The sequence below is a fragment of the Elephas maximus genome, chromosome 19 (genome assembly GCF_024166365.1).
Source record: "Elephas maximus indicus isolate mEleMax1 chromosome 19, mEleMax1 primary haplotype, whole genome shotgun sequence".
NCBI lineage: Eukaryota > Metazoa > Chordata > Mammalia > Proboscidea > Elephantidae > Elephas > Elephas maximus.
In genome coordinates, this window is record NC_064837.1 from 66,323,812 (window position 1) to 66,350,278 (window position 26,467).

Genomic DNA, 26,467 nt, shown 5'->3' on the forward strand with positions numbered 1-26,467 from the left:
GCATTCGATAAAGTCGGTCGATGGATGACAGACTCAGACACTACCTGTGTTCTAGTCGCGTTTGTGAGCTGGCGTGTGGTGGACCCTCGCCGGCTCCCAGCTCCCTGTGACCACTTTGAATCTCGGCAGCCCAATCAGCACCCACCAACTTTCAGCCTTGGGGTTCCATCCCTCCTTGCCCTCGGCCTGGATCAGGTTTCCAGCGACTCCGTCTCTCCGGGCCAGGAAACCCTTCCCCAAGGCCGGTTGCGCTCTGAGGCACACAGCAGGGGCCCCAAGGCATTGCAGGGCTGGGGCTGACTGATCTCCCAGCTCGGCAAGAGTAAAGATCCAGGGCTTTGCTCCTGAGCTGGCCGCTGCCTGCCCCTGGATTTTCCTCACTACCGGAGTTCCTGAGCGAAGAAGCTTTACATGAAATAGGTTCAATGTTTAAGGAAATAGGGAGACTCTGGAATTTGTGCCCATACCTGAGCGCAGGGCACTTTAGGCCAACGGATGGGGTACTTAGCTAGGAGGCTGCCAGCCACTGAACCTGAGGCCTGCAGAATCTTGCCCTGGTTGGAAGGACCCAGTCAGGGAGAGGTGTGTGTGTGGGGCGGGGGGGTCCTGCCCTTGAATGGCAACAGGTCCCAGGTGGTGGAAATGAAGCGGTACAGGGAAACATAGCAGGTGCAGGATGCATGGGGCGGTTCCTAGGCTTTGTCTTCAGTATTTGCCAAACGAGGGTGGGGGTAAGGGTGCCAAGTCCAAGGCCCCAAAGTCCCTGCACAGAACAGCTGCCTCCCACAGCTCTGTCCACCCTCTGACCAACTGCCCAGTCCCCAAGTGACTGGGATAAAGGTCATAGCTTAGGCTTCGCTGTCCCAGTGAGCCCGTTGGTGCAGCCCCTACAATGGCCCTGTGGCTGCTGCTCCATCTCACCTTCCTGGGGCTCAGCAGCCATTGGCTCTTGGTTCAGGGGCAAAGCCCCTGTGTGCCCACAACCGGTGGGTGGAGGGGCGAGGTCAGATCTTCGGGATTTGGGTTCCTAGGGTACCTGGGTGACTGCTACCTCCATCCCCCAGCCTGGCCAGCCCTCTTCAGCCTCGACTCACTGGAGAAGGCGCAGGAATCCCTCCAGATCCCGAGCAACGGGAGCGCACCGCTGCTGGTGGCCGTGGAGGTGTTCATGTCCAACGTGTTTAATGTGGTGAGCACACAGGTTGGGAGGGTGCGGGCCTAAGGCCGGGCTGGGGTCAGTGCAGGCCTCAGACCCGAGAGTGCTGGGCTCTCCCACCTCCTCTGGCATGCAGCACCCACCCCCAAGGTGACCCACTGCCACCCTCTCCCAGGACATCCTGCGGTACACAGTGTCCTCCATGCTGCTGCTTCGGCTGGTGAGTGCCCATGGGGGAGGGGGTAGGAGAATCCTGCTCTGAGTGCAGCTTTGTAGCAGCGGCCTTCAGCACCCCGCCGGGCTGCACAGGCATGCACCTGCCCGGGGCACAAGCCTCAGGGAGCCTTGTGTCCCCAGTCCTGGCTGGATACCCGACTGGCCTGGAACAAGAGTGCACACCCGTGGCACATGGTCACGCTGCCCTGGGACTCACTCTGGACCCCAGGACTCATCATTCAGGAGTCGTAAGTGAGACAAGGACGCTGGTCCTAAGACCCTGCTGCGCATGCTGTCCCCCATCTACAACCCAAGGCATCTTTGTGAACACCTGGTTCTGGGGAACCCAGCCTGCCCTCCTCTTCTGAATCAGATGATAGCCAGGCCTGCGGGGCTGGGCCTCCGGCTGTGGGGCTCCCCCCGCTCCCTCCGCAGGCTCTGGGTGGACTGGCGGGATCAGAGCCCACGGGCTCGAGTGGACCCAGACGGCAACGTGGAGCTCTACTTAGCCCTAACCACAGAGACCAACTGCGACTTCGAGCTCCTCCGATTCCCATGGGATCAGAGCGACTGTACCCTCAGCTTCTTCGCACTGAGCAACTCTGGTGCTGCCCTGGGGCTGGAGTAGATGGCAGGACGGGTGGGGGGCTCCTGGGTCTGTGTTCACACCAGTTACCCCAGCCTTAGGGGGGCTGAGGGGATCCTAGAGCAGAACATGCTTCTCACCCTTCACCTCCCATCACTTCCCAGCAGTCCCACATCCTAGTTCTCTGCACTCAGCTGTAGCCCAGGAGCCCTTCTCTAGGGGCTCGGTCCCAAACAGGTTTTGCAGCAGCCCCACAATCCTGTGATCTGTCTTCTCACCTCCCCCTCTGGTACCCCAGCCCATGGCCCTGCACAGCCAGGGCTGAGCAGCACTAGCAGGAGCCAGTGTCAAGCCAGGGGCTCAGGCTGCTGAGCCCTCTCCTAGACACCTCCCAAAGGTGCAGCCACCCTGTAACTAGGCCACAGGCTGGTCAGGTCACCTCCAGCTTGGCAGAGAAGTCTCATCATTCTCTTGTACTCTCTCCTCAGTGAAGAACCACATCCATGCGTGAGATGACGTGCTGGTTGTTAGCCTGTAACCACACACCTCAATGAGGTGGTACACAGTGCATTTATTTGTACAATGAAAATTCATCCATGAATCTCATAAGGCCCCTTCCCCTAAATGGAGACAAAATAAGATTTGGGAAGCCCTCTTGGCTGCAGTTTTATCTTCGAGTCCCCCTTGCCTTAAATCCTATCCTTCTGCAGGAATCTCCATCACCCCGGGCTCCAGTCTGTCCCTGCCCCCACTCCCCACAGCCATCTGGGCTGGGGTATCTTTTTCCTAGTTGGCCCCTCTCATCCCCATCCCTCCAGTGACAGAGCTGGAGTTCCAGGCCCACGCGGTCAACGAGATTGTGAGCGTCAAGAGGGAGTACATGGTTCAGGATTTGAAAGCCCAAGTCTCACCCTGGCAGCCGGTGCCTAACTTCCAGGTGACGGTGAGTTGGGAGGATGCAGAGCAAGGGACAGGACACCACCTCCTGCTGCCTGCCCCCCCGCACCCCCCAGAAAGCCCCCTCTGCATTCCTTCCAGCTGCGCCTACAGAACACAGCGCTAAAGACCATCATTGCTCTGTTGGTCCCTGGGGAGGCGCTGCTGTTGGCCGACCTGTGTGGGGGGCTGCTGCCCCTCCAGGCCACCGAGCGCCTGGGCTACAAGGTGACCCTGCTGCTAAGCTACCTGGTCTTCCACTCGTCCCTGGTGCAGGCACTGCCCAGCTCCTCCTCGTGCAACCCACTGCTCAGTAAGCCTGGCACCCTTGTGGGCCCTGTGCAGCGAGGCTCTGCCTGGCCTGCTCCTCTCCCCCACGCTGCTGTCCCCCGAACCGGGGGGGCTCGCCCAGCCTCCTGGGCCCCAGAGGTGCTGGCCCCTGACCTTCCCTCCTCGTCCCCCCCAGTTTACTACTTCACCGTCCTGCTGTTGCTGCTCTTCCTTAGCACCATAGAGACCGCACTGCTGGCCGCGTTGCTGGCCCGGGACAGGCAGGGGACTGAGGCCAGCCCCAGCCCCACCTCAAGAGGGGAGCAGCAAGTTGGCGGGAATCCAGGTGGGCAGGGCCCAGGGAGGGTGGCTGAGGCCTTTCCTGGGGCTTCAGAATGAGGCCTGGGAGCAGGTTTGACAGGGCAGAGCCGGCAGGCTGCACTCCAGGGGCTGGTGGTGACTAGGCTGAGTTCAGAGGCTCCCAGTAAGCACTCTGCCGGCTCTCCTGTCCTGGGCTCTACTATTCCTCCTCTGGAGGAGGCAGGTCTGGAGCAGGGACCAGCTCAGCCTTCCTGAGGGCCCATAGAGACGTGAGACTCCCCGAGATACGTCTGTACCTGTAGAGCCTCTCTGGGGTGGGGGTATCTCTTCAACACGAGATGGTCTAGAAGGGGCCAGACCATTCAGTCAGCGAACCTAAGACAGCACACACAGGCTGGCTACCCTGGGGCTCTGTGGGTGGAGGCCGCCACTCCTCTGGGCCATTGAGCGCACTGGCTACAAGGTGACCCTCTGATGGGTTACCTCGTCTGGGGAAGCCCTGAAGGTCATCTTCTTTCCCTGCATCTCCCCCCACAGGATCCCCCAGAGGAGGAAAGGGGCCGGGAAGGAGCTGCGCTGAAGCCGTTGACCGCATCTTTTTCCGGGTGTATGCGGCTGGGGTTGTGTGTAGCCAAGTCATCTTTGTTGGCATCTGGATGTGGGCAGTGTGCAAGTCAGACCCAGCCCCTGGCATGGCTGTGCCCCATGGCGGGCAGCCCAGGCCGGATTGGAGCAACACAGGAGGGCCCTTAAGTGCCAGGCTGCCAACCTGAAGATGGGGTTGGCTTCCCTGGGGTGGGGGAGGGCCTGACAGGGTCTCTGGAGAGAAGAGGAGGAGTCGGCTCTCTTTCCAAACCCATGCCCCAGGTCTCCTTTCTGTCAGCATGCCAGCAGAGAGGAAAATAAACCTACTTCCCAAGTGCAAGTGCACCCCAGGGTCTAGTTTTTACCGAACTCAGCTCTTCACTCTCGTCCTAAGCAGGAGGGGCCCCACTTTGCCCCTGACCCCCAGTCCGCCCTGAACTTCCCACCACAGTCCACCAGTCACCCAGCCCCCATCCAGGTAGACTAATGGTTCCTTCTGCCACCACTGTTGCTTGGCCCTGGGCCAGGAGGCACTGACACTGGGGACAGGAGGCAGAGGCCTGAGACTTGGGCCCAGAAAGTGCCTCCCTGTGTGTGCCAGCCCCCAGAGGGCGTGGAGGGAAAGCAGTGCTGCCTCCAGCTACCCAGGGTGCCCCTGGGGGAACATCCCAGCCCTCAGGAGTGCACCAAATTTTGGGAGAGTGGGTCTGCCCTGCTTGTTCCTCTCCTGTTCCTCTGGCTGCTACATGGCCTGCTCCTCTGAGCCCCGCCCAGGTTTCTAGGTAGAAGGGGGAGTCCAGCTCTGACTAGATGGGGGTGGGGCTGTTCTGCCCTCTGCTCCTGGAACACAGGGGAGGCAGCTGTGGGCCCAAGGCCTCTGTCTTCCCTCTCTCTTCCTTCCTGTCTCAAGCCACCACGTGGCTTCTCAGGCTGCAGTCAGGGTCACAAACCCCAAGCTGTGATGGGTCTCCAGTGTCTGGGGAGAGTGCTGGGAACATGGGCTTCAGGAAAGACGTGAAAACCAGAGCTCGAGGGCTGATGGGTGGGACTCCTGGCTAGGGCAGCAAAGAAAGGTCCCTGTCCCAAATGACTTCAAACTCACCCGGCTGAGGCAAGTTAACAGTGGTTTATCTGTCCAATAACATGGTTAGTGGTGCATCCGGCAGGAATAGCAGCAGGTTCAGGCGGAGGTGTCAAAAAGGCGATCGATCATGTCACCCACTTGCTCCACGCGGTACTTAATGTACTTCTCGGGGTTCTTGGTGAAGGGCACGCTGCCATACCTGAGCAGGCACTGAGGTCAGGGGGGCAGAGGCCCAGCCCCCAGCTCCACCCTCGGCCCAGGCACTCCTGATGATCTCAGAAGTGGACAGCCATGTCCCTGACTGACGTCTTTATCTGGGCCCAAGGCAGACCAGCCACCCACAGCCACTACCCCTCCTCTGTCCTGGGGAAGAGCAGGGCTCTGAGGCCCAGGTGGGGCGTGGGACCCCAGGGCTGGGAGGAGGGTGTTCTGCTCACCTGTGCAGAAAGGCCCCGTAGGTCTCCTTGACAATGTTTTTCTGAGCCTGGCGAATCTTGTCTCTCTGCTCTGTGTCTGGAATCGCCCAGGCCTTCTGGATCTTGCAGAGTTCCTCAAGGCCGTCATTGAAGCCCTGCTCACCAGAAAGGAAGGGATAGAAGGGACCCAGAGACAAACGTTTTGGGTCTGTGTTGCCACAGCAGCAGGAGCAAGGAGTGAAGGAGAGAGGACCCGACTCACCTTAAAGCGCTCCTTGATCACCTGCCGCTCCTTGTCCCGGAGCTGGGGGCAGAAGAGACAGGGCAGAGAGCTTTCCTCAGAACCAGGCGCCCTCCCCACCCCCGCTCATCCCCCAAATGTCCCTGTGTCCCCGCCCTCCTCGCTCATCCCAGGATGCTTGCCCATCTTCCCCAGAGACATGACGAAAGCATCACAGCTGCTAAGCAGCCCTTCCTAGCCCACCTTGACTCCAGGCTGGAACACAGGCAGGTTCTTCTCAGTGATGTAGTCTGTCACCTTTAACCAGCTGCCAAAGCAGAAGAGAGGTGAGGGCAGGACGGGCAGCCCTGAGGCAGCCATTTCATCCCTTTTTTTTTTTTTTAAATCTCATGAATTACTGGGGGAGGGTAGGAATCAGTCTGGGTCATAACTCAGCAAAACACAACAGGGTTTTTTGTTTTCAAATATAAAATGTTTAAGTTGCTAGCTTCTAAAATTAAGGACAGGAAACTGCATTCCATAGGCTGAACAAATTCTATGAACTTCTGGGATATATATATAATGGCAGGTCAAGATAGAGGAACAGGTGAAAAAGAAACCAGGGAGCAAAGGACAGACAAATGGGAAGAAGACAGACACACTCAAAGGGAGACAGAGACAAATCAGGGAAATAAGAGGGCTGGAGAAGCCCAGAGAACACTGCAGAGAAAGACTTAGCAAATTCTAAGTGAATATATTATTATTGTTAGGTGCTTCTAGTCAATTCTGACTCGTAGTGATCCCATGTGACACGAGTAGAGCTGCCCCACAGGGTTTCCTAAACTGTAATCTTTATGGGAGCGGTCGCCAGGTCTTTTTCTCCTGAGGAACCCCTGGTGGGTTCAGAATGCCAACTTTTTGGCTAGCAGCTGAGTGCTTAGCCATTGTGCCACCAGGGCTCCCTCCATGAATATATATTAGTCAATAACTTGTGCAACCTTGCTGTTCGCTTAGGTTAGATGTTATCCACACCTCTGACAGAAAACTCTTCAATGAGCCTCAATAGGTGATAGACTATCTCCGAAGAGGACAGTTATAATAGTGTCCCCAACAGAGCAGATGGGGAGGGAGAAAGCCTCCCCGCCCCCCGTGAACTTGACAAACCAGTGGCGGTTTGGGCACCCATAGACCAGAAGCCCCCCTCCCCAAGTAGCCCCACTCCAGCTGAGCAGGAAGGGTGGGCAGTGGGCAGGGACAGGGGAGGGACTGAGGCAGCCCAGCGCCTGTGTTGGGGTGGCCCGGCCTCTCACCTGCGCTGGTAGGTCTGGATCTGCTGCTCGATGTGCTCCCGATAGGAGCGCTCTGCAGTTTTCTGGGTCACGGCCACCAGCTGGATCAGCTCAGACCTGGGGTGGGGGAGGGGGATGCGGGCGGGGACAGAACAAAGACCACTGGTTGTGCTGCAGCGCCAGGATGCCAGAGGTCGGGCCTCCCGCATGGCGCCCCGAGCTGCAAGAGCTCGCAGAGGGCAGCGCTCGCCCCCCACCCCCCACCTGGGCAAGGGCACAGCCAGCACCTGCATGGGCCAGGCCTGGGGAAGGTGAGAGCCGAGACCAGCCCTGCAGGCCACTCACTTCTCCAGAGACTTGAGAATGTAGTGGTAGTTGTTGTGCAGGAAGATGGCACTCAGAGCCGGGTCCTCATACACCTTGGACTTGCTCAGTAAGTTCAACTGCAGGTTGCCCAGGACTTTACCTGCACAGGGAAGGATGTGGCCACGCCCACATGCCAGTCTGACCAAGACAACCCAATCCGACGACCCACACACCGACTCCCATCCATCGTTCCTTGTCCCTGGCTCCACGGGCCTCAGGAGCCCTGAGCCCAACCCCCTTTGGTTCCTGAACTAGAGGTTACATTGCAACTCCAATGGTTGGGAGAGGGCCCCAGCATACAGCGCAAAGAAGGTCGGGAAGGCAGGGAGCAGAGGTCAGCGCTGAGAGCACTCACAAATGTAGGTACTCAGGAGCCGCTTGCTGAACTCGGAGCTGTAGCTGGTGGCTGAAGAACTGGTCTCTGTGAGAAGGGATGCCTTGTTATCTATCGTGGCCGCAGAGCTGACAATCCCTCTCAGCGGTGCCCTCCCCCCGGAGAAATCTGAGGAGACCTTCCTCAGGCAGGTGGGGCACAGAAAGCTCCAGAGGCAGAGCTGGCACCTGCCGAGCCTCAGGGCACACTGCCCATGGGCTGCTTTGGGAACCCCGGGCAAACCCTCTGTGGGATGGCATGGGTGCTTAAGGGCCTGGCTTGTGATTGTCAGGAAGGCTGGCAGGACAGGAGTGGGTGCCAATGCCCTCTGCCGACCCTCAGCCCCAGCCTATGCTCGGTGGTAGCCACAAGGGCCACGCACCCCACTTGTCAAATGGGGAAGTCTCAGGATGTGCTCCCCACTTCCCCCTCACTTCCCCCAAGCCCCTCTTATCAGGCCCTTCCACACAGACAGCCTGCTGCCTGCGTAAAAGCAGAAGACCAAGGGGAAGGCAAAAGTGTGGGGTGGGGAGGCAGAGGACGGGGCTGGGTGAGCCAGAGGTGTACTCATGGTGCTGGACACAGCAGGGTGCTGCCCAGACAGGCTCAGAGATAGAAAGTGGCCGTGAAGGGCGCTGAGAGGGTCAAGAGCACCCTGTAAGAACCAATGTTGCCTGTGACGCCCACTTCCCAGTAGGCCCTGTCCTAAGTCTGTCAAGGCGCCTCTCTCCCAGGGAACCTCACCCGAGGGGCTTCAGAGAAGGGAGGGGATGCAGAGCCCCACTGCTTACCTCGGGGGTCTAAAGGAATATTGTATGTGTCCCCAAGAACTACGGAGTGAGAGGCAGAGCACACAGAGGGGACGGAGGGAGAGACAAGAAGGGAGAAAGATGCAAAGTGCAAAAACAGGTTAGAAACGGCCGCACTAGCCCGACTCACGCAGACCTCACCCCATGACAGCCAGCACATGGACAGGACACACCCAGGCCCAACCCACTGAGGACCACGGGACCCACTAGAATTGGAGAACTGGAGAACCACAGGCCAGAGTTGCCCCTGGGCTCCTTGCTCCCAGACTGGGGGGAGAAAGGGAAAGCCTGGGGGCCTCAGCAGGCTGGGCTGGCCTCAGTGCTCGGAAGGGCCCAGGGACACACTTCTGCTTCCATGTCGACCTTCCAAACTGCAGTCCTAGAGCAGTGGTCCACGGGAAGACACCAAGCTGGCCCTGAGATGCCACCCACTGAAAGGTCAGCTGAGTCAGACTCATTAGGAAAACAGGAGAATACGAAAGGAAGTGGAGAGATATGGAGGGGGACAGGGTGGGAAGGGCACCTGCAAACGAGTGTGGCCACTCCCAGAAGCGAGGAGGGTAAAAGGAGCAGAGGGTGGGGATAGGGTTACAAAAGGTGCCATCAAACCTTCCTCACCCAGAGGGGTCAGTGCCACCTGGGGGCCTAACCCCATGTCTCCAGACAAGAGGGAGAGTGGGAGCAGGGCAGGGGAGGGCCCGCCACACTGAGGGGTGCCCAGTACCTTGGGAGGCCAGCATGGCACCCGCTGTCTCCTGGAAGTCCAGAAGCTGCTGCAGAAAGAGGATAGCCTGGTGGGGAGAAACGGGTCCAGGGCGAGGTCAATGGCAGGACCTGAAGGTCTGAGTGCCTTCCACAATGCACAACCCAACCACACCAGGGCAAGGCCAGGGCCAGGGCACTTCCCAGGGAGCCCCATGTTTCACCCGTGGGGCTTTAGCCTGCCAGGAAAGGCCCTGTCTGCTTCCTGTCCATCCTGTCATCAGCCCAACCTCATGAAGGTAGGGAGCATGCCTGGGCTAGGCAGGGTCCCTCCATGGTGTCCATGCCCAGCTGCTGGCCTGGGACCCTCCCCTCGCGGCTCCCTCAGACAGCACCTACATTGCTCGTGAGCTCGTGCACAGTGCCGTCCTTGGGCATGTTGTACTCCTTGTCTGGGTCATTCTGCAGGGAAAAACCAAAACAAAACAGTTGCTGCTGAGTTTGACTCTGACCCACGGCAACCCCACGTGTATCAGAGCACAGCTGTGCTCCATATGGTGTTTTTCTATACATATAATTTTCTTTTGTCGTTGCTGAGAATATAGACAGCAGGACGTAGAGCAATTCAATGGTTTCTACGTGCATAATTCAGTGACACCGATTACATTCTTTGAGTTGTGCAACCATTCTCACCCTCCTTTTCTAAGCTGTTCCTCTCTCATTAACATAAACTCACTGGTCCCCCTAAGTTTCCTATTCAATCTTTCAAGTTGCTGTTGTCAACTTGATACCATATAAACAGATCTTAGGGGAGCACAATGCTCAAGGCAGATTTTTTTTTTTTTTTTTAACTAGTTATGCTAAACTTTTGCTGGATTTTAAGAAGACTTTCAGGAGATATTTTTGGTTTAAGGTTTAAGATTATCTCAGGGTAATAGTTTTGGGGGTTCATCCAGCCTCCATGGCTCCAAAGTCTGGATTCCATGAGAATTTGAAATTCTGTTCTACGTTTTCTTCCTTTTGATCGGGATTCCACAGGGTTTTCAATGGCTGGCTTTTAAGAAGTAGATTGCCAGGCCTTTCTTCCAAGGTACTTCTGGGTGGCCTGAATTGCCAAACTTTTGGTTAGCAGCCAAGTGCACTAACCATTTGTGTCACCCAGGGACTCTGAGTAAAAAAAAAAAAAAGCCCCTAATTCCCTGATCACCTCGGGCCCCCTCCACCACACCCCAGGTCTGGCCTGATCATGGCACCACCTCCTGGTGTACAAGCGCCAGGACACCCTCAGGCTGAGGGAGCTTCCAGCCTCAGAGGGCTCAGGAGCCCCCTAGGAAAGAAAGGGGAACGAGTGGGCATCGATAGGAAACCAGCAGCGTAGCCAGCTTCCCTACTGGCGAAGCTGGCCCTTGTGGAGGCCTACTCTCTGAGGAGCTCCCCAGAGCCAGGTCATGGGTGGTCTGGGCCCACAGTACCCCGGGCTGGGCCTGGGCGGGAACTGGGGAGGGCAGCACCTTGATGTTATCCGCAAAGTCCTCCAGGGCTTTGGCACCAGTGGTCTCCATGGAGGTGATGAGGCTGGGCAGCTTGTTCTTGGTGCTGGCGGCTGTGCCCTGAGGAAGCACGTGGCTCATTGCATGCACACCTCCAGCTCCCCCTGCAGCCCTCTGCTCCCCTTCCCAGCTGCTGCCCTGCCCCTTGCCCTAGGACGTGGCCTCTCTAGCACCAGGGAGCCACCAGGTCTTCTCCCACCAGTGGGCATCTCAACCTGCCCAGGGCCCTGCAGAGGCTGCTGGCTGTCTGTGCTCAGAACAGAGATGCGGAGAACAGCGCCAGCTTCTCCAGGGAACGGGGCTGGGAGCCCACATGGGCAGCAGGGTCCCTCCTTCCCAGGTCCCCAGGGGCTCCCTGCCCACATACCTGGAGCACCTGGTCAAACTCAGGCTTGGTCTGTTTGAGGTGCCGCAGGATGGGGAAGACGGTGAGTACGGCAGAGTAGTCATGCCGGATGATGGCCTTCCGGGCAGCTGACACGATGTTCTCCCCTTCAAGCATCAGCCCGTCCAGCGCGTCCTGAGCGAGAGAGAGGCCGGGGCAGCTTAGGGCAGGGCAGAGCAGTGAGGGCACCTCACAGCGGGGGTGGGAGGGAGTTGGGGGGGCTGGGAGAGCCAGCACACGACGGCAAGGAAGGAGCCACAGGGAAGCATCAACTGGGGCACACTGCCCAGGACAGGCCCCCCAAACCAAAAGCAAACCCGTTGCCATCGAGTTGATTTCGAATCATGGTGTCCCTCCCCACCATGTGTTACAAAGTAGAACTGCTCCATAGAGTTCTCATGGCTGTGAGCTTTATGAAAGCAGGTTGCCAGGCCTTTTTTCCACAGTGCTGCTGGGTGGGTTCGAATGACCAACCTTTAGACTAGTAGTCAAGTACAAACTGTCTGCACCACCCAAGGACCTTGGAGAGACCCCCAGGACTAGGGAAAACAGGCCTGTCCCAAACTGAAGATTCATGGTGCTGAGGGAGCCCTCTGGGCAGGGCAGTGGGCGGGACCTGGATCAGGGAGTCGAAGGTCTTCTTCTGGTGGTGCTCAGGGATGATGTCGGTCAGCAGCTGATACTCGCTCTGGGCCAGCCGCACAAAGGCGCTGACGCAGTGGATGTAGGCATCAGTCTCCACGTCCAGGATGTCGTCTCTCCCTGTGGGCACGGTACGGCCCCTGAGCCTCTCTGTGGGGAGGGATGTGGCTCTCCCCAGCTCCTGACCTGCGGCCCAGACAGGCAGCAGATGGGGAGGAGGCCACAGGCCTGTGGCAGGAAGCCGAGAGGATGCCATTGGCCCGACCAGGTTCGAGGGGAAACGCAGGAGCGGAGCCCAGCCTTGGTCCCGCCCTCATGCTCCGCCTGGACAGTTGTTCAGTCCCCAGAGCATCTGAGCCCAGACAGAGTGGGGAAAGGGGAAAGGATCAGGAGGGAAGATCCCTATGTCAACTTCCTGAACAAGGCATATCTGGCCAGCAGGGCTGAGGAGCCTGAACTGCCCCAGAAAGAGACAGCTGGATGGACAGGCGGCGGGCGCCAAGGTCAGCCATCGAGGAAACACTATGCCTCTGAAGGCAATGACCAGCCGGGCCAGGCCTTCTAGAACATAGAAGAGGGAGGTGGGCTATGTGCTATGAGCCTGGCTAGCTAGCTTCGAGTCAAAATCTGAGAAGTGGTAACGTGAGCCCCTAAGCGGGAGGCTCCTTGGTTGTCAGTTGCCCCAGAGGAGATCGGGTCCCACTCTTGGAGGCTGACACCAGTGACAGAACAGCCTGGCTCTGTGCGCCAAGGGAACAGCTCCCTGGGTCACAGCTGTGGAGCTGTTCTGGAGTCAAGATGCTGGGATGGCCTGCCCTCGAGTGAGCTGCCTCCTGACCAGCCACAGCGTCTCCCCTGGGCCTGGGCCCTGAGAGTGACTGCACAAGGAAAGGAGACTTGGTGCTCAAAAGAGAGACCAGGGCAGAGAGAGAGTAGCAAGTAGGCCCGGGCGGCCCAGGCAGAGCAGACGCTTGGGGCTGCTGCCAGGGGAGCGGTGGCAGCAGCAGCTGTGCTCGGGCTGGGCCGCGGTACTCACCGGCCAGTGGCCCGTGCTTGTCGTTCAGGGCCTCGGACAGGTGCTTAACTCGGAAATCATGCTCGTGACCTAGCGAGATGTCAGCCGCACAAACACAAGCAGCGGTTTATCCAGGGGCCAGACGGCTGCCCCTCAGGGGTGGGGAAGAAGCCTTTGATCTCCAGGAGGGAGGTGTGAGATGGGGTACAGGGAAGGGGTGGCAGGGGGGGCTCTGAGCCCCTCCGCCGTGCCAAACCACTTTGGGAACAGCCGTTTCAAGCCTGACCTGCAGTGCCCAGGCCTGCCCTGGGAGCTGTCTTCCCCAAGCCTGGTGGCCAGGGCTCTCGGTAGCTGTGGAGAATCTGGTGCTTGGCCCAGGGAGCTTCCTGGCCTCACCATATTGGGCCTCTCCCTGAATACAGTTAGAGAAGCATCACTGTGGCATGATAGGGGACAGCCTTCTGTCCCCCAGGGCCATTCCTTTGAAGGAGGGTAGACCCACCAGGGCGGTGGCCTGCCTGTTCCTCCTCTGGCAGGCAGTGGGGAGGGACATGGCCTACGAGCTGCCGGGCCCCTGGCTGCACACGCTCCCCTTTCCAAAGCTGGGAGCATTGGGGGTGGCCAGGAGGCCCGAGCCAGCTTGGTCCTGCCTCTGCTGGTCTGAGCGTGAAAGGGCTGCCCCAGGACAAAGAACATTCTCTGAGTTCCAACAAGAGACAAGGACAGAGACAGGGAGGCGAGGGTTTGGAGCCTGGAAGGGCAGAGCTGCCGTCAGCCAGACAGAACCAGGCCGAGGGCCAAGACCCCACCCCTGCACCAGCCTGAGCCCTAGCGGAGTCAGGGGGCTTCGTACCCCGCCCTGCCCCCCTTGGGGTTACTCCCCAGGCCTCCTGGATGGCTGGAGGCTCCGCCCTGCCCAGTGACACACGGTGGGGAGGGAAGAGAAAGGAAAGGACACAGGGTGATTACCTTCCAGAGGAATGAGGTTAGAGCCCCCCTTTTTCCCATCTAGACCATGCTGGGAATACTGTTTCAGAAGGTTCTGAGCCTTACGGATCGTCCCTGTCACCAGAGCCACACAGAGAGGAGATAAGAAGACCTAGGAAATGAGTGAGAGAAAACAGCAGCGGCCCTCCACCAACCCCAGGCCCACCCTGGCCCCTAACAGTGAGCACGCCCCTGATCCACCTCTCCCAGCAGGCCCTACGCCAGGACCACTCGGGACCTTGAGTACGGAGACCAAGGAAAGGAAACGCTTGTTCTCCAAATGGAGCTCGAGTCTGCTGCTGGCTCTTAATACTCAGGATGTAAGTTCATTTTGGGAGCGAAGGAGGCAAGGTGGGCAAGTTCCACCAGGAGAAGTAAAAAATAAAAAATACTCCCGAGCGGCATCTTAACCAGAATACCGAGACGCCTGAGATGGAGCTGATGGCAAAGCTCTCAGACCCAGTGGGGGCACCAGGAGCCAACAGGCCTGCGTTGCAGCCCCAGATGCCAGGCCGAGCTCTTAGAGTGTGCTCAGTGTTGGGACAGAGCCAAACACCAGTCAGAGGGAAGCTGAACCTGGGTGAGAGGAGCTTCCGGAAAGAGCAGCGCCCAAGACAGAGGCTGGAGATAAGCAATCAGGCCCTGCCCATGGTAGGAGCTGCCCAAACCACTCAGAGCCAAGGGAGAAAATGGCAGAAGTCAAGAAGGGGTTACAAGAAGCCACCACACAGAGTGCAGAGGGAGGGCCATAGGGGAGGGGACATGCTCTTGGCACAGGGAAAAAAACAACAGTTAGTATCACAAGTTAAAACAATAAAAACAAAAATGCAGCACCCATAGCCTCCTGGGTCAGCCATCTCTAGGGCAACGAGGCATCTCATGGCAGAAAGTGGGGGAGAGGAATAAAATGACATTTAAAATAGACAAATACAGCTGCCTTGTTAACACAGTTTGTGCTGAGGACGGGAGGGACATGGGCGTGTGACTCTACTCCACCTTCCCTGGAGACTTTGCACCCACCTCCCGCCCCAGCATAGTGAGGCCGCAGGGCTCTGGATGGCTCCCAGAGGCTGGGGAGGAGGGGACGCAGTCTGGACCTGCCCAGCTCTTTCTGTTTGTATGGCACCACAGTTAGCTTCTAATAACCCAGTTCTGCGGTAACTGCTGCTCGGCATCCGCATCCCGTGTGCTCTGAACCGAGCACCTCACACCCAGCCCGGAGCAGGTGGGCCGATGGCCAACCAGCAGCAGCCTAACTACCACATGGCCATGGATGTGGTTCGGGGATGCTGACCCTGCAGCTGTCAAAGCCTCAGGTGCCCAATTATCAGAGATGATGCCAAGGTTGGCGTTTCGTACTGATCAGGGCTCCCTGTTCTTGTCCCCAGATCCCAGAACTAACATCCATGGGGCCTGACTCCCCAGCCTCTGATATTGGTCCTGCGCCCACCTGTTCCTGACAACTCTTAAACCCCTGGAATCCTCACAGCCTTGGTTCCCTGGTGTCTAGAAGCCCAGGGCATATGAGGTCCTCCAGGAGACCCCTGAGACCAGGCCCTACCTCCCTGAAAGGCCTCATCCCTGCATGGGCCACAAGCATGCCTGTGGCAGCACCAATCGGGCCCTGGGGCTCCAGTGGGCCTGCTAGAGAAAGACACAGAGGAGGCACCCACAGCCCCTGAGGCTCAGGCCCCCGGCAGCCTCACAGAGACAGCCCTCAATGCATAGGACAGAACCTTCAGTCACACGGGCAGCTGCGGCCCAGCAGGCTGGGTTGGTACATTCCTTGTTTGTGGCAGGTCTCCTGGGGCTGTGGCCAGGATATCCACACCGAGGGAAGGCAGCACCTCCTGCGGGGCCGCCAGGCCAGCTCCCCTAACGCTCTGCCCGCCTGGGCCCCAGAGGACAGCTTCCTCTCTGCCAATTCCGACTTCACCCCAGCAAAGGCCTGTGGGGGTGCAGGTACTCTGCTGAGTGTGTGTGAGCAGACACCTTGCTCTCTGAAGGACACAGGGAGGGAGAAACGGAGGGAGTGAGCTCTACCCCAAGCCTGCGGTCAGGAGCAGTGGGTCCCACCAGGTCTGGGCAACGTGCCTCCTGAGGAGCCAGTAGGGTCCAGCTGAGTCAGATAAACAAGCCTCAGCCTTATTGCCCTTTCTGTCCCCAATACTGCCTGCAGCGGCCCCTCCCTCAACAAAGCCCAGTCCTTCCCTGAACTGACCGAGGCACCTCTCGGCAGCCAGCCAGCCCCACTGTCACCACGCCTCAGGGGAGATGGCTGAGGGTGCATCTTTGCCAAGCCGTGGCCCGCACGTGGGGCACATGATGATGTGGGGAAGGACACAGACAGGGCTGTTTACCAGGACACCACAGCCCCACAGTCCAGGCATCTGTGACTTAATGTCCCTCCTGGGCTTTTCCACAACAAAGCACTGACTTCACGGTGAAGCCCCCAAGCTAGAGTCAATTCTGCAGAGAGAATGGTCTGGGGTCTTTTCCTTTCTATCAGAGTGTGAGTTTCCCCGTCTACTTTTCCGCTATGCATCACTTTGACTCAGCCTGGCCTTCTGGAAGGCAGCAGCTGGAGTGCCTTCCCCTCTGCCACTGTCTGCCGCAGCAGCACACCTGGCCTCCTGATAGGGCAATGGAGTGAGGAAGAGGATTCCCAACAAGTGGCTTTGCCCTGGTGCCCCACTGTCACTGCGCCTCAGGACTGAAAACAGAGCACATCTCTGTGACCCTCAAAGCCATCTGTGTAATCTCCAAGCTCTGCTGGGTGGAGGGGAGGGGCCCTCGCTCTCTGGGGTCTTGCTAGGCGGGTAAACACTGGCTTTCTGCCCCGGACACCTACAGTTGAGGGGTATCGAGAAGACAAGCTCTGGAGGGCCTGATGCTGTTAACCGTAGGAGGGACAGAGTCACCAGGCCCAGCCAGCCTTTTGCCTGTCCTTAGATGGGGGGGCTCACCTGGCCGCTTGATGGGCTTCTTCGTGGGTGTGTCCTTCCTCTTGTTGGGGATAGCAGGGGAGTAGGGGACCCCAGAGGAAGAACTGCTCTTCCGGAAGTGTTCCTTCAGGCCCTTGATGGAGCGGTCCAGCTGGCTGGAGCGAATCTGGTAGTAGACGTTCATGAAATCTAAGGAGAGAAGTACAGAGAGCGGCAGCTGGGTCCCTGCCTCTGCCTTCTCCCATGGTCTCTCCCTTCCCACTAGGTGCAGCTCCAGGGGTAGCGGCCAAACCCACCATTACTATGTGTGAGACCCTTCTTGGCACCCGCAACAGGTCTCAGCCACCCGTGTGGCCTCGTCCCCAAACAGGCAAAATCTTCAAATAGAAAACCACTCCCAACAGGACAAATAATTATTTGTAACTTTGGAATCACACTTTTTAAAATAAAAAACATAAAGTTAACCTTTAGGTTGAACTTGGGTCGAAGGGTGTGAGCAATTTACATGAGGCAGAAAGACAGCAAACATCAGTGAGTGAGACAACAGGTACCATTATAATTAAATGCAAAGTAAAAAATTAGAGGACCATGACACCCCTGTTGTTGGTGTTAGGTGCTGTCAATTTTGACTCATAACGACCCCATGTGACAGAGTAGAGCTGCCTCACAGGGTTTCCTAAGCTATAATCTTTACAGAAACAGATCACCACATCTTTCTCCCACTGAGCTGCTGGCAGGGTTTGAACCGCCAACGATTGTGCCACCAGGGCTCCTTATGACAGCCCTATCAAGTAGCAAAGATAACTACAACTAACAAAGAGCAATGGCAGTGGGACCACTGGTGAGTCTGACAACGGCCCCCACTGTCTGGAGAGGAACTTGTGACAGGATGGAGGTTACAGATCTGTTTAGACACTTCTATGTGATTATGGTACCTTTGAGGATATACCCCAAAGAAGTCCCTAAATAAAAAAGCAACTAGTGGAAACCCAAGGTGAAAAAAGGGGGGAGTGTTGAAATGTCATGGGGCTGGAACCAATGTCACAAAACAACACGTGTATCGTTTAATAAAAAACCAATTTGCTCTGTAAATCTTCATCTAACGTACTATAAAAAATATAAAAAAGCAACTTGCTATAGGACAGAGTAGAACTGCCCCCTGGGGTTTCCAAGGAACGCCTGGTAGATTCAAACTGCAGACCTTTTGGTTAGCGGCTGTAGCATTTAACCAGTTTGCCACGGAAAACTGGAAAATCCCAACATGTACGTGAGCAAGCAAACAGCTACAGAAACCATGGTGTTGTGGATTGAATTCACCATGTTCTCCCAAAATATGTGTTGTAAATCCTAACCCTGTAGTGGTTATAATCCCCTTTGGGAATGGGGTTTCTTTGATATGTTAATGAGACAGTACTAGTGCAGGGCGAATCTAAAATCCATCTCTTTTGAGAAGTAAAAGATTAAACAAGCAAGCAAGCAAGCAGAGACAGGGAAGAGGCCACGTCACATGAAGATCACTCAGGAACTAAGCACCCTGAACTCAGACTTCTAGCCTCCTAAACTGTGAGAAATTAAATTTGTTTGTTAAAGCCACCCACTTATGGTATTTCTGTTACAGCAGCACTGGTGAACTAAGACACATGGCATATTTCAGCAATTTCTAACAAATATTTTACAAAGAATCCCAATGTAAAAACAGACAAAAGCCGAGTGGCTCTGGTTGAAGGACGCAGAGGGGTCTGAAGCCTGTTCACTTGTCCTCATTTGGGATCCCAAGGGAGCCCCTGACTAACTTCTGCCAAGCCCTGGGCTCCCCTAGACAGCTCATGGGCTGAGGGTGTATTTCCAGGGAAGACATTGTGGCCATAAGAGCTGCCACCACACCGTCCTCACGGGAAGTGGAACAACTCCAGATGAGATCATGCACTCGTCAACGTGGTCTGTGTACTCATCAACAAAGAGAAGACAACATTGCAGGGCTAAAAAGTGTAAAACTCAGTATTCACTGGATTTTTTACTTTCTAAAAATTTTGCTTACCTCAAGATGTTTATTTTTAATTCCTAGAACTGGTTACATGAATGATGGCACCACCATACCACAGAATAGTATGCAGTCGCTAAAATGAGCAAAGCAAAAATGTACTGACACGGAACAATGCTGAGCTATATCACTCACTAGAGAAAAGCCTGTAGGAGAGTTTAGTGTGATCCCATTTCAGGGCAAGGTGAGGATACACAGGCATTTAATCTTTCCCTCACACACACCAAAACCAAACAAACCCATTGCTGTGGGTTCCAATTCATGGCGGTCCCATGTGACAGAGCACAACTGCTCCCTAGGGTCTTCTTGGCTGTAATCTTTATGGAAGTAGATTGCCTGGCCTTTCTTCCACAGCCCTGCTGGGTGGGACTGAACTGCCAATCTTTAGGTTAGCAGCTGAGCACAAGCTGCGCCACCCAGGGACCCTTTCTCTCTCTCTCACACGCACACACACACATACACACACACAGACAGCTATGTAAAGACTTTTTGGAAAGGTATAAAAAACCTTAAGGACACGCATCACTGGGGTCTGATAAAGGCATTGGGGTGAGGGACAGACTTTAACTTTTCCCCCAAGGCGTTCTGTACTACCTGAACGTTTACAACGAGTCAAAAAAAGTTACAAAGCATAAGAGGCATACAAAGAAAAGTATGGACATGTCTAGGTTCACAATTTGATACGTAAGCTGCAGATTCGTTGCTTGTATTATTTCCTATCAAGCCTCTATCAAAAAAAAAAAGATGGATTAAAGAAATAAAGGGGACCAAATCCTACCCTCCGGCCCTGCCGTACAGGCCTGGGCAGCGGCGGGCAGGCGAGGCCAGAGGTGGGCAGGCAAGGCCAGTGGCAGGCAGGTGAGGCCAGCGGCGGGCAGGCAGGTGACATCAGCAGCCAGGCCTGCTGCTCTCACCTTGGTTGCGGCCATATTCCACCAGCCAGCGGGAGATGCGGATCACGTCTTGAAGCACGCCCTCGGGCAGGTGCTCCAGGGGCACCTCCTCCTGGACCTCTAGCTCGTCCTCGCCACTGATGAGATCCAGGATGAGCACAGGAGAGACGACCTTACTGTGCCGTGTCATCAGGCTGCGGAACTCAGACTCCAGCGACTCCTTCCCCCGCTCAAACAGCAGCTTCTACACGGATGGTAGGAGGGAGAGTGTCGCTGTCGCTTGGGAATGCATGTGGCCTGGCCCTAGCTTCTGCCTTCCTGACTCTGGGCCTCTGCCCTTCTCTGCCTTCACCCCCCTTACACCCAGACAAGAATCACCAGGAACCCTTCTTTGATTGTTCCTTTACCCCACATTCTCTCAAAACGTACGCTCACAGGTCAAACCCCAGAGCTCTCCAAGTAGATGCTGATAAATACTGGTTGGATATTTTTTCACCATACTGTTTGTTAAACAGTCTTGTTAGAAAGGGGTTTCAAAACAAAAAACAGAAATAGAACTACATCAAAATTAAAAACATTTGTCCTGCAAATGATACCACCAAGAAAGCCCACAGAACGGGAGAAAGTACTTGCGAATCATGTATTTGATAAGGGACTGATATCCAGAATAATATAAAAGATTACTGCAACTCAGTAAAAAAGAGAAATAACCCAACTAAAAAATGGGCAAAGGATTCGAATAGACATTTCTCAAACAAAAGGTACACAAATGGCTAATAAACACATGAAAAGATGCCCAACATTACTACCCATTAAGGAAATGCAAATCAAAACCACGAGATACCACTTCACACCCACGAGGTGGCTTTGATAATTAATTAATTAATAGACAAACGAGACAAAATAGAAAATAACAAATGTTAGCGAGGATGTGGAGAACTTAGAACCCTCACTGCCGGTAGGAGCGTAAAATGGTGCCGCTGTTTTGGAAAAGTCTGGCAGTTCCTCAAATGCTTACCATATGATCCAGCAATTCCATTCCTGGGTATTTATACAAGAGAAATGAAAACGTGTCCACACAAAACTTAGACACAAGTGTTCATAGCCACATTACTCATGATAGCCAAAAAGTAGAAATAACCCAAATGGCCATCAACTGACGAATGGATGAATACAATGTGCTGTATCCATACAATGGAATGCTATTTAGCCAAAGAATGAAATGGAGTGCTGACACACACTGCAACATGGATGAACCTTGAAAACATTATGCTGAGTGATAGAAGCCCATCACAAAAGACTGCATGGTGCATGACGTTGTTTATAAGAGAAGCCCAGAGTAGGAAAATCTATCAAGACAGAAAATAGAACAGTGACTGTCAGGGGCTGCAGGGAGGGAGAATGGCGAGTGACTGCTAACGGGTACGGGACTTCTCTTTGTCGTAATGAGAATGCTCTAGAACTAACTGTGGTGACAGGGCACAACTCTGTCTCCATTAAAATCACTGAGTTTTACACTTTAAATGGGGAGATTTTATGGCGTATGAATTATATCTCGATTAAGACGTTATAAAACAACAACCAAGAGAAAGGAGTTAGAATATTTCCTATTAAGTGAAAAGTAAGTCTCCTAGGGCAAACCAATAGTTTTTCATCTTTTACATTCTCCTTCTCCATCCCATCCTCACACCCAAGTTCTAGCACAAAGCTCTGCATGCTGTGATGAAAACATGGTCGTGACCCTTATGAAAACGTTCTCCAGCCCCTGACATCCCAATCGCTGAGATGCAGGCTCTCAACTCATGGGCTGCAGTAAAACAAACAAAAAAAAAAAAACCCAAACGCATTGCTATTGGGTCGATTCCGACTTCTAGCGACCTCACAGGACAGAAAACTGCCCTATAGGGTTTCCAAGGAGCAGCTGGTGGATTCGAACTGCTGACGTTTTGGTTAGCCGACGAGCTCTTAACCACCACGCCACCAGGGCTCCAGGCTGCAGTATACACACTGGTTATAGTGGTGTGCGCCCACTGGGTTACAGGTATACCATGGTACTGACCTCATTAGCCCTCAGGCAGGATCTGTATTCTACTACACACTTCTGTTTATTCTACTATATATGCCTTTAAGCTGGTCCAGTCTCCTTGTGAGACCAGCGCAGGGTCTGAGGTCCCTAAACTTCTCATTTTACTCTGCTGGCCCCTTACCACTTTGTTGAGCTCTGGGCTGTCTGGGTTATTGTCCTGGAAATATTCCACAGCCTTCTGAATCTTGGCCATGCTTCCCAGGTATTCCTCCAGCCTACCTGTGGGGCTGAGAAAGAAAAGAGCCAGATCAGCTTGGGGCGGTAAAGAGAAAGGACAAAGGGTGCAGTACTTGGAAAGGTCAAAAGAGAAGTGACACAAGGGACTATGGTTTCCAATACATTCTCGCCTTCCCGTCAAAGGCCTAGAATCGGTGGCCTGGGAGGCAGAGAGATGTGGCCCCCTGGGCCTGGCTTACCCCTCCCTGATGATCCTCTCAGTATCACTGGCCACGTGGTAGTAACTGATGACATGGTCCAGGCAGGACAGGGTCTTTTCCACATTCTCCTGAAGTCGCTGCAGATTCTCCGTCTGCTTGTGCACAGGGATGATCGAGTTCTCCAGCTTCATGAGGCGGCTCTCAAAGGATGACAGAATCGACACCTGCAGGGGGAGAGCTTCGGGCTCTCAGGCCTTAGGGTTGTCCCAGCTCTGTTTCTATCCAACCACCAGGCCTCTGACATTTCCTGCCTTTTCTCTGGGTTTCTAGACAATAAGCTTAATGAGGGAAGGGACAGGGTCTACTGGTTCACCGCTGTATCCCCAGCACCTTGCATGTACCAGGCACATGCTAGGTGGTGAAAAAAAGATCAGCTGAAATTTGATTTGAAGGCAAGCCAAGCAAGCATCAAATTAACTTCTGCTAAGACAATCATCCCAGGATGGCTTCCCTTTCACCCTTTGAAGCCAAATCTCAATTTCTGTTCTCTCTGAACCTTTCTTAGACCGATCGGGAAAGCTTTTCATTCAGAGTAATCTCAAATGCATGGCTGGCATCTTCGAAACCCTCACTCTTTGAGAGTAAATCTCATTAAATAAGGACTAAAAACCAAAGAACCAAACCTGCTGCTCTGGAGTTGATTCTGACTTGTTTTATTGTTGAATACAAATGCCGAGTCTACATCTACTCAAATTGCTCCTGTCCAGTCTTACCTAAGAATTCACGGAATACCAATTGAGATGCCTCAACGATTGGATGCAGCACTAGAAGTGTTCAGTTGTCTGTGCTAAGAAATTTGGAAAACAGCTGCCTTGCCAACCAACTGGAAGAGACCCATATTTGTACCCATTCCAAAGAAAGATGATCCAAAAGAACGCAGAAATTATCGAACAATATCATTAATACCACACGTAAGTAAAATTTTGCTGAAGATCATTCAAAAGCAGTACATCGATAGGGAACTGCCAAAAATTCAAGCTAGATTCAGAAGAGGGTGTGGAATCTCATTGGTGATGGAATATCAAGGGATATCATTGCTGATGTCAGATGGATCCTGTCTGAAAGCAGAGAATACCAAAAAGATGATTACCTGCGTTTTACCGACTATGCAAAGGCATTCGATTGTGTGGATCCTAACATATTATGGATAACATTATGAAGAATGGGAATTCCAGAACACTTATTTGTGCTCATGAGGAGCCTGTACATACATCAAGAGGCAGTCATTCAAACAGAACAAGTAGATACTATGCGGTTTAAAGACAGGAAAGGTGTGCATCAGGGTTGTATCCTTTCACCATACCTATTCGATCTGTTCACTGAGCAAATAATCCGAGAAGCTGGACAATATGAAGAACATGGCATCAGAACTGGAGAAAGATTCATTAACAAACTGTGATACGCAGATGACACAACCTTGCTTGATAAAAGTGAAGAGGACTTGAAGTACTTACTGATGAAAGTCAAAGACCACAGTCTTCGGTATGGATTACGCCTCAACATAAAGAAAACAAAATCCTCACAAGTGGACCAATAAACAACATCATAATAAACAGAGAAAACATTGAAGTTGTAAGAGATTTTATTTTACTTGGATCCACAATCAACGCCCTTGGAAGCAGCAGTCAAGAAATCAAACGATGTATTGCATCGGGCAAATGTGCTGCAAAAGATCTCTTTCAAGTATTAAAAAGCAAAGATGTCACTTTAAGGACTAAGGTGTGCCTGACAGAAGCCATGGTGTTTTCAATTGCCTCATATGCATGTGAAATCTGGACAATTAATAAGGGGGACTAAAAAAGAATTGATGCCTTTAAATTATGGTATTGGTGAAGAATATTAAATATACCTTGGACTGCCAGAAGACCGAACAAATCTGTCTCAGAAGAAGTACAGCCAGAAGGCTCATTAGAAGGAAGGATGGTAAGACTTCATCTTACATACTTCCGACATGTTATCAGGAGGGACCAGTCCCTGGAGAAGGATATCATGCTTGGTAAAGAGTCAGCGAAAAAGAGTAAGACCCTGAACCAGATGGATTGACACAGTGGCTGCAACAATGGGGTCAAGGCAAAAAAACGATTGTGAGGATGGTGCAGGACAGGGCAGTGTTTCATTCTGCTGTACATGGGGTCGCTATGAGTCGGAACCGACTTAATGGTACCTAACAACAGCAGTCTCACCTAGGAATAAAGACGGAAACTAGTATTTATTGAGCACCTGTTGTATACCAGGCACTGCGCAAGATGTGCTCCCATGCATTAGCTCATACACCCTTCACGCCACACTGAGAGGCTGGCACTGTCTCTGCTTTAGCAAACAAGCTGTTAGAAATTGAACTGTGTCCTCCTGATATGTGTTGGAACCCTAACCTCTATACCTATGGGTGTAATCCCATATGGAAATAGGGTTGTCTTTGTTATGTTATCTAAGTCATATCAATGTAGGGTTTGTCCTAAACCTAATTGCCTGAGTTATAAGCAGGAGCACAGACACAGAGACAAACAAGCACAAACGGGGAAAGATAGATGCCATGCAAAGATTGCCAAGAAAGAAAAAAGTCTGAGACAAGGATCTTCCCTGAGAGCTCAAAGAGAGCCTTCCCCTATAGCTGGTGCCCTAATTTTGGACTAGCCTCCTAAAGTGTGAGGAAATAATTTTATGCTCTTTAAAGCCACCCACTTGTAGTATTTCTGTCACAACAGCACTAGAAGACTAAGACACAAGTTAACTGAGGTGCAGATTTACCTGTGTAGAATCACACCGGTAAGCGGCAGGGCAGGGGCTAGATCCCAGATCTGTCCAACTTCAAAGCTCCTTCTACCCCTAATGTCCTCTGGAGTGAAAGCTGTGTCTTCTCTGGCCTAAGTAATCTCAAAATGCCATCCCTATAAGGGACTTTCTGTCACTTGAGTTGGAGGTGGCATATGACCAGTGACTAGCCCACCTAGTCCGTCTCACTAAATGTTTGCTGAAGGAGAGAAGGGAAAATGGAAAGCCTGGACAGAGAGCTTTAGAAAGTCCAGACTAGCGGGGACTGCAGGATCCTCCACACGGGTTAGAACATGGGGACGGGGGCTAGGTAAGTTAGATGCCATGTTACTGCCAGAGAACTCCACACGGTCCAACCATCGCCACCCATGCCAAAACCCCAGGCCTTGGGTGCCCAGGGAGCGCAGGGTCGCATCGCTCTCCTGTAGGGTAGGAGCCCCATCTGCCTCTCCCAGCTGAGGAGTAACTCACCATATTCTTGGTGAGCTGGTCGCTTTTCTCCAGGCTGTCTCTGATGAAGGACAGCGTCTCCTCTTCCTGGGGGAAGCGGAGGGAAGGACATGACCAGGAGCCAGAGACTAAAGAAGATCAGCGCGTCTGCGGCCCCTGTCTCGACCCCCGCCCCGACCCCATTTCCTCGCTAGGAGTGCCCCCTCCCACTTGCCTCCTCGGGGAGTAGATGCCCGGGCCCCAATCTCGGCCCCTTTCCCTCACCCCTTCCCCCGCTATGCCCAGCCCCAACCTCACCTGCTTCAACTTGTCCTCGATCTCCCGCCGCCGGGCGGAGGCCTCCTGCGGGGGGATCATCTCTCCAAACCCTGCGGACCCCAAGCCCCAGGATGGGGTCCCAGCGGTCCCGCTCGGCTCCCGTCCCTACCACACCCACTTCCGTTTTTGGCCCCGCCCCTGGGAGCGCTGGTTGCCATGTTGGGAGTGGCAGGCGGAAGTGCGCCTCCCGGGGCCCAGCAGAGCAAGTGGCCATCGCGAGTGTGGGTGGAAAGTTTGGCGTGCCTGGCGCACTGCAGTTTCCCGTCGGTGCGGATTCCTGCCTCGGTAGAGAAGGTTCCGGAACTGTGTTACGCTACCTGCGGCTGTCAGGACAGTTACAGGTCACTTGCCGGCCTTGCGAGAAGACCGACCGTTTTGACAGAGACCGTTGGGAAGGCGACGAATTCGCTTCCCCAATTGCATTCAGGGTCGAGGCGCCGACGTTGCGTTCCCTACAGAGCACAGCACAGAGCGTGTCACACAATAGACGCCTGCATGCGCATTTAATGAACCTGGGGGTGTAGTCGTTTCCCCTTGAGCGGGTCCTGAGCACAGTCCTAACTTGTGCACGGCCCAGCCAGGTACCTGGGGTGGCAGAGTCCTTGGGGCATCCATCC

The 26,467-nt window shown here is 54.3% G+C and overlaps 2 protein-coding genes across 5 annotated transcripts; one reads left to right on the forward strand and one right to left on the reverse strand.

Annotated features, from left to right (window-relative positions):
• Positions 1-870: 870 nt before the first annotated feature.
• Positions 871-4,401, forward strand: ZACN (zinc activated ion channel). The gene is made up of 8 exons (XM_049860175.1): positions 871-1,189; positions 1,332-1,376; positions 1,514-1,620; positions 1,808-1,977; positions 2,777-2,901; positions 2,997-3,207; positions 3,361-3,510; positions 4,023-4,401. Exons 1-8 carry the CDS (start codon positions 893-895, stop codon positions 4,256-4,258), a joined length of 1,341 nt encoding a protein of 446 aa, XP_049716132.1. The 5' UTR covers positions 871-892; the 3' UTR covers positions 4,259-4,401.
• A 780-nt stretch (positions 4,402-5,181) lies between these two features.
• Positions 5,182-25,961, reverse strand: EXOC7 (exocyst complex component 7). 4 transcript variants are annotated; one of them, XM_049860171.1, is made up of 19 exons: positions 25,830-25,961; positions 25,554-25,619; positions 22,290-22,474; positions 21,995-22,100; positions 19,809-20,031; positions 16,875-17,042; positions 12,943-13,011; positions 11,881-12,026; positions 11,247-11,399; positions 10,841-10,939; positions 9,729-9,791; positions 9,352-9,418; positions 7,801-7,866; positions 7,425-7,545; positions 7,101-7,196; positions 6,055-6,118; positions 5,833-5,874; positions 5,592-5,725; positions 5,182-5,353 (listed from the first exon to the last, which is right to left on the reverse strand). In XM_049860171.1, exons 1-19 carry the CDS (start codon positions 25,887-25,889, stop codon positions 5,251-5,253), a joined length of 2,031 nt encoding a protein of 676 aa, XP_049716128.1. In that variant the 5' UTR covers positions 25,890-25,961; the 3' UTR covers positions 5,182-5,250. The 4 variants fall into 4 exon arrangements, with proteins under 4 accessions (XP_049716128.1, XP_049716127.1, XP_049716130.1 ...); XM_049860170.1 differs by having other exon boundaries at positions 11,881-12,092; XM_049860173.1 differs by lacking the exon at positions 12,943-13,011.
• Positions 25,962-26,467: the final 506 nt, after the last annotated feature.

Coding starts and splice junctions, on each gene's coding strand:
- EXOC7 (XM_049860170.1), bottom strand. CDS start 25,889: ATGATCCCCCCGCAGGAGGCCTCCGCCCGGCGGCGGGAGATCGAGGAC. Junction 22,475..25,553: donor ACCAGCTCACCAAGAATATG/GTGAGTTACTCC, acceptor CTCCCCCTGCAG/GTGTCGATTCTGTCATCCTT. Junction 7,867..9,351: donor TGCCATGCTGGCCTCCCAAG/GTACTGGGCACC, acceptor CCCTTCTCACAG/AGACCAGTTCTTCAGCCACC.
- ZACN (XM_049860175.1), top strand. CDS start 893: ATGGCCCTGTGGCTGCTGCTCCATCTCACCTTCCTGGGGCTCAGCAGC. Junction 1,190..1,331: donor TGTCCAACGTGTTTAATGTG/GTGAGCACACAG, acceptor ACCCTCTCCCAG/GACATCCTGCGGTACACAGT. Junction 1,377..1,513: donor CCATGCTGCTGCTTCGGCTG/GTGAGTGCCCAT, acceptor TTGTGTCCCCAG/TCCTGGCTGGATACCCGACT.